We start from the raw sequence: 11,404 nt of genomic DNA on the forward strand, positions 1-11,404 counted from the left end.
CATCCAGCGCGGGCAAACCGACGGCGTGACCAACCCACGTGAAGTTGATTTGTGTCTTGTGATTCTCGGCCATATGAATATTTTTTTTGGTATGCAGCTCATAGTGTCAAGAAGTTTGGCCACCCCACATTTATCAGGTATCTAACCTATAAATGTCATTGTTTGCCTGTCTGTGTGTGCGGCCCAAACTTTTGCGAAGGATTTGGCTCGCGAACCGTGGGGTTTACGTTTAAAAAAAGTAGCCAGGTAGCACGCGCGTAAGCCCCGCGCTGAGCCAGCGCTATTCCCATTTCGCGTCCGTCACCTTTAAAGCAGTTTAATGAGCGATTTAGTGCTGTTTCACTTATTTATTATTTAGCGCGCGCGCGCCCATACCAACTCACACACGTTCCGTGGGGGTGAGGGGGGATTTCTCTTTTGTCTGGACACTGCCCAAGGTAACACACACGGATTTAAAGCTCCCTTCAAACATACATCTATTTCTCTCATTTCTATTACTTAATTTTCCAGAATACAGCGTACACATTAACATATGTTTTATGACAATTAATATACACCATGTAACACGCTTTTTCATCTGGCCACTAACTGTTATATTTAATTTCCTTAAGACAACAAAGTCCAGCCAATGCGTCTTTTTGCCCACAAACTTTCTTGTTCTGAGCAGGACTTTGTCAATAACTTTCATCACTTTGCTTACATTTATTTCACGTTTTTTTATATATAAGGTGTTTGATGAAGTACATACACAACATGTTACGCACGTTTTTCCCTTGCATACTAACTCTTCTATTTCACTTAAGACAACAAAGTACAGCCATTGTCTCTTTTGCCTCACAAACTTTCCATTATCTGACCGGTCATGAGCCTCCCCTAGGTCGGCTCAGCTTCAAATGATAACCTGCTGTGATGTGCAGTTAACATCGCCTCCGGGGACTCAAATTTATTTATTCTTTACACTGTTTATTAACGCTTCTGCAAATTATATTTCAATGCATCACCATTAATTTAATAACTGTCTCCATTTCGCATTTGCTGGACAAATTACAAACCAACATGCCAGCAACAATGTCGTCAACGTACTTTATTAATTCACTTTTTTAACGCATTCATTAAACTTATTTCCAACTTTCCCTAACATCACACACATTGCTTCTTTCGTTACTGTCACGTACATAAACCAACTGCCATGCAGTTGAGAGGGGGTCAAATACTAATTTCCCTCATTAAAATTTAAATCAATTTCTAACATTTTTGACATGCGTTTTTCTGGATTTTGTTGTTATTATTCTGTCTCTCACTGTTCAAATAAACCTACCTTTAAAATTATAGACTGATCATTTATTTGTTAGTGGGCAAACGTACAAAATCAGCAGGGGATCAAATACTTTTTTCCCTCAGTTTACCTGACCCCCATCAAGACCCTGCCCTATTTGATATGGTCTGCAAGCAAATGGTCTATGGCCGATGTGGGGAGTTCAATCCAAATTCGCCATGTATGCAAGACCGCAGGTGTACCAAGAAAGACACTCAGGCCATGATGGCTATCCTCTATATCGTCGCAGAAATACTGAGCATGGTGGATTTGAAACAACGCTCAGACCTGGCACTAACTTCTGAAATGAAGGTTGACACCCGGTCTATCGTTCCCTACTGCCCTCTTCTGTGAAAGATCTTTGAGGCCCACATTAATGTGGAATTCTGCAATTCTGTGAAAGCCATCAAATATTTTTGCAAATGCATCAACAAAGGCTCTGACATGGCTGTCTTTGCCTTACAAAAAGAGGGGCAAAGTGTGGATGAGGTTAAACTTTTTGGCCAACGAAGATACATCAGCGGCAATGAGGCCATTTGGAGAATTTTTGGCTTCCCCATCCTCGAAAATGGTCAACGCATCTACTTCACCAAAAGAAATTCCCGGCAACAGGCCCTGGCTCCACAAGATACCACCCTGATGGCGTTCTTTGTTTTGTGCCAAAGTGACCCATTTGCTGACAACCTGCTCTACCATGAAGTTCCCTCCTACTGTACATGGACTGCTAAAAAAGCAATGGAAGCGACGTGCTGGTGATGGTGAATCTGATGCCTTAGGAAGAGTCTACACAGTTCATCCCAAAAATCGGGGGTGTTACTTTCTCCGAATGCTTCTCCATGTTGTCAAAGGGCGCAAATCTTTCATAGACCTCAAAACAGTGGAAGGAGTTGTCTGTCAAACATACAGGGAAGCTTGCAATGTTCGTGGAATTCTTGAAGATGATCAGCATCTTGATAAAGCTATGACAGAAGCTTCTGTTAGTCCCCTTCTCAACTAAGATTGCTCTTCTGCATAATTCTTCAAGTTTGCAGCCCATCTAACCCCATGGGACTCTGGCAAAAATACAAAGAGGGCATGAGTGAGGACATCCTCCAAAGAGCTCTACGTGAACATCCAAACCTCGACGTCACCTTTTCTGATGTCATCTTTAATCAGGCCCTCATCCTCCTTGAAGACAAACTTCACTCCATTGGTGGAAAAGACCTAACGTCTATCGGACTACCAACGCCCTACAGGGACAACCTGCACGCCCTTGCTCAAGGACAATCTTTAACAGTGGTGTGACTGATTTTGTAAACTCCGTGCTTTTCTCATGGCCAACTTTATGTTGGATGCTCTCGTGTAGACAATGACAAATATTTACATTACTTTGCACCAGCAGGCAAGACCAGAAACATTGTTTACAAAGAGGCTGTTTGATAGGTGGGTGCGGCTCAGCAATAAGTAGCAGTTTCATTATTTTGGGGAGGCCCTATTTTGTGTTTCATTACTTTGGAGAGGCTCTTGCTTTGGTTGGGGGCGCAACTCCCTTCCCACGTGTGCTGCTTTACCCCACGCCTGCTGGGGGGCAGCTCGGCTGTCGGCCGGTGCTCGCAGAGCCGCGCCCACACCTCGCCGCCCTGTGCGGCCTTCACATCGCTATTCTTCCCGGGTCTCCTGCCTGCACCCGCGCCTGCTGGCCACCATTTCGCCGGCCTGGCTGCCGGCGACTGTTGGTGAAGGCGCTCATGCAGTGCGGCTTCCTCGCTGTCCCACATCTCATCGCTCCATCCCCAAGTCTCCTGCCTGCCTCCGTGCCTGCCAAGTGTCCTGTCGGCGGTCTGGCTGCCAGCGGTTGTTTGCGGCCCCGCCCGCGCGCTGCTCTTATTTCGCCTCGGCCATTACCTGTCCTCCCTCCCTTCTCCCCATTCACCCCATTTATGTATTACAAATTATAGACCGTCTGTGCTTCCTCAAGGGCCTTACTTCAGAACTATTAAAAACAACAGTAACAAAGACCACAGTACAAATACACGTCTTTTTATACAATTAACCATGTACTTATGACTCTTAGCATTCAATACAAGGCATATACAAGTTAAGTATGACCTTCACCTTCGATTACAGTGTGCTGACCCTCAAAGGTGCATTAACAATTGTTTGCATTTCCCCTCTTCCTTGGTTCTTCCCCTAACATGACGTACATAAAAAACGAATCTTTAAAAACTCAGTAAATAGAAAATTTCAAATGTGTGTGTAAGCCGATGTCTGTGTGTGTAAGTCTATGTGTGTGTGTTAGTAAATATGTGTTTGTAAGTCCATATGTGTGTGCGTGTAGGTTGATTTAGTGAGTCGATGTGTTTGTGTGGGTCGATGTCTGTGTGTGTGTGTGTAAGTCGATGTGTTTGTGTGTGTGGGTCGATGTCTGTGTTTAAGTCGATGTGTGTGTGTGTCTTTTTTGCCCGGGCAACGCCGGGTACTTCCCGCTAGTTACTTATATGGATGGCCACCAAATACAAGCCAAGTGTTTGTGGACAGCAGCATCGGCAACGCAAAATATGGTGCACTCCTCCAATGAATTTAACTTATACCCCAGTGCTTTGCTCGGGGGTAATGTTTTTCAGGACGCATGCTAGGCATATTACACATGCATGGCATGCCTGGTGTATCACGCTCGTGTATGATGTGCCTGGTGCATTACTCGCGTTTGCCTTGTCTGGCCACGTGTGTTGCTTGCAGGCAGAGACGCTGCTGTCGCGGCTGGCTGTGGACGGGGAGAAGTTGGCCCACCTCGTGTCTCTGGGTTTCACGCCTCAGGAGGCTCGTCTGGGGCTGCGGGCTTGTGAGGGAAACTTGGAGATGGCTGCCACACACGTCATACAGAGACGGGAGGTGTGTAATAACCATATAGAGTCTCGGGATTTATTCTTGGAGTGTCCTGCACAAAAAAGATATACCACACAAAGCTCAGTACAGATAGATGTGCAAGCTACTTGCATTACTGTCTTCCAACTTGCTGTTCAGCAAAGTAGCTCTTTATGCACGTGTCACCAACCATGACCCCAAGCCTCATTATGCATGCATGAACCAACTTGCCTTGCAAAGAAACAATATCATATAGGTTACAATACACTCTCATGTCAGCTTCATCATGCATGCATGCATCACATCACGTTTGTCAGAATCCATTACTTACAATTTAGTGCAGTGACGCAGTGATAACGGATTGTGCTGTTGACCCAGCCATATTATGAGTTTCATTCCCAGTCATGGCTAATTTTAGTGACTAGTGATATCCGAACAGGGCCTGGGCATCCCCTTCACCGATCCACTAGACCAGAGTGGAAAGGTATCATCAATCTCTATCAGAATCAAAACCTTTATTTAGACTGTGAGCTTTGCTATTTTTCACAGATGTCCATCAAGGGTTGTACATGATAATAAAAAAAACCCCCAATCACAATCAAATTGATAGAATGGGTAGATGGGTTGGACTTGTGTGTGTGGCAGAATATTGTGCACAAAACATGAGCTTTGCGGTCCATGGAAAGAATTGGGACACAGTATATAATTTCTCTCCTCCCATTTGCAATCCGGCGCCTGTGTCTCTGGGCTATGGTGCAGTTGCACCGCCTGCACACTATAGCCGTGCCACCGTGCGTGTGCGCGTAGGAGCGGCGGGCGATGCGCGAGCGCGAGCGCGAAGAGAGGCGTCAGGCACGCCGCGTGCGCCGCTACGGCCGCACGGCGGGAGGCCACTGGGTGGACACGGAGTCGCTGCGCAATCTCAGGGCCATGGGATTCGCGAGCCGCACCGCCGCAGAGGCCCTCCGGCAGGCCGACAACGACGTTCACCACGCTCTGCAGGTGCCCCAAACCCGCATGTTTTATTTCCCCACCCCTCCCAAAGCGCTAAGCTGATGGATGCTGCAGGGGGAAATGGACAGGAAGAAACGGGGTCAGTTGGTGGGATAGTGCGAGCCATTGGATGGGACTCTCCATGAAATATGTTGAAGATCGAAGAAGGTGTAAAAGCATTTTTTTTATGAGCAGCAATCCACGGTTCAAATAATTATCCGTGATAGAAAATGCAGTTGTTTAATCCCAGTCGATATTTGCAACCAACTGTGACCCTGCTGAACTGGTTGTCCCAATTGAAATATTGGTTCTTGCCATAGAAATGTGGAAATTCCACCACTGGTTCAGCTTCCAAAGGAGACAAGCCCTATATTGTACTCATTTGAGCATGGGGGCACTTTGACAATATTTCGTTTAATATTTTAATGTGCCGTTGATTGAAGTTGGCATACTGTATATTCTCATTTGACATTGAAAGGTAATTGTTTAATCTGAACTCAAACTAGAGTTCCAGGCACGCCAGCCCTGCATGACAATTCACAAGCTGAAATATTCTGCAAGCCAATAGTAACGTCCTTGGGGAGTGAGTCTTTGCTCGGAGTGAGTCATTGCTGGGAAAATCGCAAACGTTTTATTAAAACAATTGTCCTTGAGATATCAGACCGTTCCCTTTCATCAAAGTGACAAGCATTGTATTCATTAAGACACGGGTGAATGGGTCAGAATGCACTTCTATCCATACATGAAGGAGGCGTGTGTGCATAGGTGGGTGTGTTTCAAACGTGTTTGCATTCGGGTCAAGTGTGGACTATGCACAATTTATTTTACGTGGGGAACGGTAGTGTAGCGGTTTGCGCGCTGCCCTACGAACCCGGTGACCCGAGTTCGATTCCCGCTCACGGCTAACACCAGTGACGATTATCTGAACCGGTCCTGGGCCTCCCCTAGGTCGACTCAGCCTTAAATGAGTACCTAGTGCGATGTGTAAACATCGCCACTGGGGAGACAAAGGCGATCGGGCGTGGTGCTGGCCACCCACCCCCTCGTGTGCCGTGCCGGCCTTCATAGGTGCTCGCTAACAGCACTTGCCCCAAGAGTCCGTTAAGGCTATACGGGGGATCTTTGCCTTTGCGTTTCAAGCGTTTTTGCATTCGGGTCAGGCGTGAACTATGCACGATGTATTTTACTTGTGAGTTTTGAGGTCTCGGTGTATGCAGGAGTGTGACTGATGTTGCAGGGCAGTGAGTGATGCTGTGGCAGTGTCAGTGTAAGATAAACTAATATTGTTTAGAGCAGCAAACAGCACCAAGTAGTTCCAATACAATAGGGGGAGTCCGTGGCGTACAAACACTGATTATTGGATCCAGACTCAAGGGAGTCAATCTCCCTTGGCTCTTGCAGTGATGATAGTATTCTTCCATACTGCAGGTTAAGGCGCGCGTAGCTTGGCACATATACCGTGGTGAATTCACTGCCCTTTGTAGTGCATGGTGGAAGGTGTTTTTTGTGCACATGAGTAAGTGTAAGCTGTATATGCATGCATGTCCAGATTTTGGAAGACCACCCAGAGTTACTGGCTCTGTCGGACAATGACGCAGATGAAGAATCTGTAGAGGTTACTGAAGAGCTCCTCCTCCAGGTGATAACACATCACATAAAACTATCCAAACGTCATGAAAAGGATGAGTGCTGATCCAAAACGTAATCATATGCAACGAGTGATGACTGGCCCCTAACATTTCATTTACTGAAACAAACATTTTCAAAAACTGTAGAATCATGCAGCTGGTGACTTAGAACACAGAGCTGGCACGAGAGACAGGGGTTTGAATCCAGCTTTCAGCCTCCTGTAATTTTACCTGGGTTCTCAAGTTGTAGTGTGCTTAAGGGGTCATCTGTTCCTCCTAAAGTCATGAGGCTCAGTGATGCTTTTCTTGGGGAAGGGCATTGTTGTAATTTTATCAGAGGCAGAGAGGTGGCCGAAACAACCAAAATACCACATTATTAACTAGAAACCAACACTGAAAACTTAGCTGTCTTCAAATTATAAGTAGCATTAATTGATACATGATCCATGGTATGCATCACATGTTCCTTGCACTGAAGTAGAATATTGGTAGCTGGCACCATGCTTGGTTCACATGAATCAACAACTTATTTTCCAGCTTGGGAGGCTTAGCCGTTGATCACAATGGTGATTTTTTTTTTATTGACAACTGCTGAACATTAAGGTGTGAAAGAATTTTTGCTGTAGACATTTTAACGTCCACATCACTGCAGGTGATGGCGCTCGGGTTCGACTACGAGATGGCAGAGAGAGCTCTGCGCAGCGCGCGCGGGAATCTTCAGCGTGCGGTGGATACTCTCGTCACGTCCGGAGGGGTGCTGCCCCCCTCCACATCTTCCTCTTCCTCCTCATCATCAGCCACCACTCCCACAGGTGATGGACGGAGTGATGCACATTTCATGTGGAGATGGCAATGACAATAGCTGTGACGTAATTGGTGATTAAGCAGAGCGATGACCTTTGCTGGTTTCCACGACTGTTGGAAAGCAGACCCGAGCCGTACTAAGCGATGGCACAGGACCTCTCGCTTCTGGTCTCAGTGGTTCCATGGGCTCCTTGCATATTTAGTTAGTCATGATTAAAGTCTATATTAGCACTTGAAAAGGCTCTCATGACGTGGTGCTGGTCATACCTCATGTGCCATGCTGACATTGAGAGCACTTACCTCATCAGTCTGCAGGCTTAAATGGACATTTGTATTTGCTCAGACGGAAGGGTGAGGACAGAAGAAGAAGCTCGCAGTGAACGCGAGGCAATGGAAGAGGTGACAGCAGATGTCCCGGAGCATGAGGAAGACTATCTGGACAGTACCCTGCAGGAAGAGGCCGAGATCCTGCAAACGTACCAGACCCTTCTAGCACAAGCTCGCACACCCTGACACAAGGTAAATGAACGAAGACCTTCAATGCAAGCAGCTCAGTGGCCGGATGGCTTGGTGTGCAGAGTGCTGGACACCAGGGACAATTTACATGGGAGTCGGTAATTAGATTTTCATATTGGATGTTGGTTTCTAGAGGGAATTACTAAACAGTCACATGCTTCTTGACTTAAAGCTTTCGTGACTGCAGGAATTCATATTCTTTGGGTCTTTCGGTAAAGTCACGTAGATGGGTTCACAAAAATAACAAAAAACTACGGCGTTTCGATCTAAGGATGTGATCCCCGACATGGAATACCCCAGCGTCTACAAACTAAACTCCGTCTGCGGCAGTAGTTACATTGGGGAAACTAAGCGACATGTCTCGGACTGAGTCCGTGAACATAAGGCAGATCTGAAACATGGTAGGAACAATACCTCGGCCATGGCTGATCATTGCTTTAATGCGGTGGGCTCACACGAAATTGCTTTTTCTAAGACGAAGGTACTTTGCAAACCCACCAGCTATCAACAAAGATTCGTTCATGAAGCCATCCATATTTATAGACACAATTTCAACCGAGAAGGGTACAAACTTAGCAATCACTGGAAGGACGTTATCAACCAGTTTAAGTCATAACTGGCTGTAATGTTTCCATTTTAGACCTGGCAGCCCTTTAATTGGTGGAAGCCCACCACCAGGACCAGCACTGCCCACTACTACCATCACCACTAGCAGTAGCCCTTTACTGGTGGAAGCCCACCACCAGCACCATCATGACCCACTACTACCATCACCTCTAGCAGCAACCTCCACCGTCAACAGCGTGGAGCGAGATGCAATGTTTGCCTGGCGGCCGTTTGATTGGTGGAGACCCACTGCCGGTGTCGTTGTTTTACCCTACATTAACATTAGCTGCCCGCCCATGTTGCTGACACACTTGGGCTATGCCCATCTTTAAACCTTTATAAACAGTTTGCCTTTAGAGGCTAACCCCCTTTTCCTGACGATGACAGCTTGTGTTGCGATCGAAACGTTGTAGTTTTTTGTTATTTTTTTTACCGATCTACGTGACTTTACCGAAAAACCCAAAGAATATTCACATGCTTGTAAGGTGAGCCTAATATACAATACTGGACAAGTTTGCCTCTAAGTTTGAATCCATCATTTGAATATTACCCGTGCAAATTATTAAAATTTAAAAGGCTGTATCTGCGAATACTCAGGTTTCCCTTGCAAATCATACATTTTATTTCAATGGGAGTGCAAATGCCTGAAATTAGTGCAAGGATGAGAAAATAGACAATGTCTTCAAAATTAATCAAAGGTACTAATTAACCTATACAAATCAACACAAGGCAGTTCCTAACCCAGACAACAATGTAAAACAAGGTTTCAGGTTTTTAAAATGTTTAAATGGAGAATAAACAGTCATGTTCATTTGTATAATTTTTTAAAATAAATTCTCATTTTATTTCATGAATGTTTTGGATAACTAAAAACAGCAGTTTCAAAATCATCCTTTTATTTCCAAAACAGCCACTTAACTTAACCCATGGTCTTCCACTGTGATGGTGGTTAACTTTCTTGGTTGAGTTTTATTGGATGAGGTTAAACGTCTAACGATTCAGTGACAGCTTAAAATAAAGTCTTAATTTTAAGGTGCGTGCGTTGAATTGAGCATCTATAAGAACTGATGACTAAAAATAAATGTAAAGTATGTAGTTATTAGATACCAATTATTTTTAAGGCTAAGAGTACACCAAAATAATTGAGCTGGAACAAATAAGATGGACAAGATAATAAAAATATACTTGACTGAAGATCCCAAATTATCAAGATGAATTGCATTGTTGGTGGCGTTGGGGAGTGAATCGTTATTCTCCAGTGTCAAGTTCAGGTGAAACTTGGGTACATGTGACCATATCCCCAATGGAGAGGCACACAACAAGCATAAAAGTGAATAGTGGTTTACATAAACCCATGTTTTTGCAATCAAAGCACTACTTACCATTTTTCAGATATGAGACACTTTTTTGCCAGCACAAAATACTCTTTGGTTTTTTCGGTAAAGTTACGTAGGTAAAATAAAATAAAACTAAATTAAGTCACGTTTCGGAGGCAACACAAGACGGAAGCTTGTTGTCTCCGAAACGTTGTGATTTAATTTAGTTGTTTTCATTTATTTATTTTACCTACGTGACTTAACCTAAAAAAACCAAAGAGTATGAATCCTTGCATTCACGAAAGCTTCAAATCTAGAATCAGCACAAAATAGTTTGTCCTATGTGCAACAGATGTTTCATTCTATAAACTGATGTGATTTTCATTAATCATTCAATGCATTGAAATTTCAATGTGACAATTAGGCCTACAATATATATCAATTGGAAAATCTTGGTGCCCAGTTGGTGACAAGCTGAAAACATCAGCTGTGCTTCATATACAATTGTGTCAAAGTAATATTTGATTCAACCATGGCCAAACAACCCCCATTTCTAACAACATGGGGAAGCCTTCATCCAGCAGTGGACTGACAAAGGAGCATATTATGAAAGTGCTGATAAACAAATTTCAACACTAAGTACACTTTGAATAATGATTATAAAATAACTTATCTGGTGATATTGCTCATTCAAAACCTTGGAGGCATTGGGGTATGCAGATGACGAAATAGGAATGCCTCATTTGTCCAGTTTTCCACTATTATAGGCACCTTGATTATATTACGCATACTTTTCTGCTAAAGGGACAATGTTCAAGGGTTTTAAATGTTATAAAGCAATCACATTTCAAGAATATTTTCAATGTTGCATTAGAGAGAGAAAAAAATTAAGGATTCCTCGCAAAATGTTACAGTACCTTGTTTAAATGACTGCTGCTGTGATGTTTGATTTTCTTGTTTGAGAACCATGATAATAAAATATCTAATTTACAAAGGTGGTTACTGGAAATTGAAAACATCTATTATTTATGGGCGAGCACAGGGAGATTGAAAAGCACTGACTTAAGGGTCGAGTCCAGAACCCTGGAATGTAATTAGGCCAGATAATTCTGGCCGGGCTTTCAATGTTGGCAGTCGGATCACAAAAAGCAATGGATGCTACCACCATCATCTGGGCAACACGAATGTTTTTTTTCTAGCTCAGCGACTCAATCTTTGAACTTCAGTTTTGTGCATTTGTTAACTTGTGCAATACTGTGTTCAATATGTACATGCTACACACCATTAAATGTGCCCATCTTTCAGTGTACCGGTTTGCTCACAATGGTTATGCCCCAACAGCTTATGCTTACTTTCAGTGGTTTAGTCCAAAGCCGAAGATG

General features: G+C 44.1%; 1 protein-coding gene across 2 annotated transcripts in view; it reads left to right on the plus strand.

Moving 5' to 3' along the window:
* NUB1 (negative regulator of ubiquitin like proteins 1) overlaps positions 1–11,020 on the plus strand; it is a 38,423-nt gene extending 27,403 nt beyond the window's left edge. For both annotated transcript variants that reach the window (XM_032956826.2, XM_032956824.2), the window contains 5 exons: positions 4,034–4,186; positions 4,967–5,161; positions 6,702–6,791; positions 7,433–7,592; positions 7,928–11,020. In XM_032956826.2, coding sequence (XP_032812717.1) covers positions 4,034–4,186; positions 4,967–5,161; positions 6,702–6,791; positions 7,433–7,592; positions 7,928–8,097 — 768 coding nt within the window. In that variant the 3' untranslated portion in view covers positions 8,098–11,020. The remainder of the gene's footprint in view (positions 1–4,033; positions 4,187–4,966; positions 5,162–6,701; positions 6,792–7,432; positions 7,593–7,927) is intronic.
* Positions 11,021–11,404: the final 384 nt, after the last annotated feature.

This window comes from Petromyzon marinus, chromosome 19 (genome assembly GCF_048934315.1).
Source record: "Petromyzon marinus isolate PM22_M1 ecotype Great Lakes invasive population chromosome 19, UKy_Petmar_22M1.pri1.0, whole genome shotgun sequence".
Classification (NCBI taxonomy): domain Eukaryota; kingdom Metazoa; phylum Chordata; class Hyperoartia; order Petromyzontiformes; family Petromyzontidae; genus Petromyzon; species Petromyzon marinus.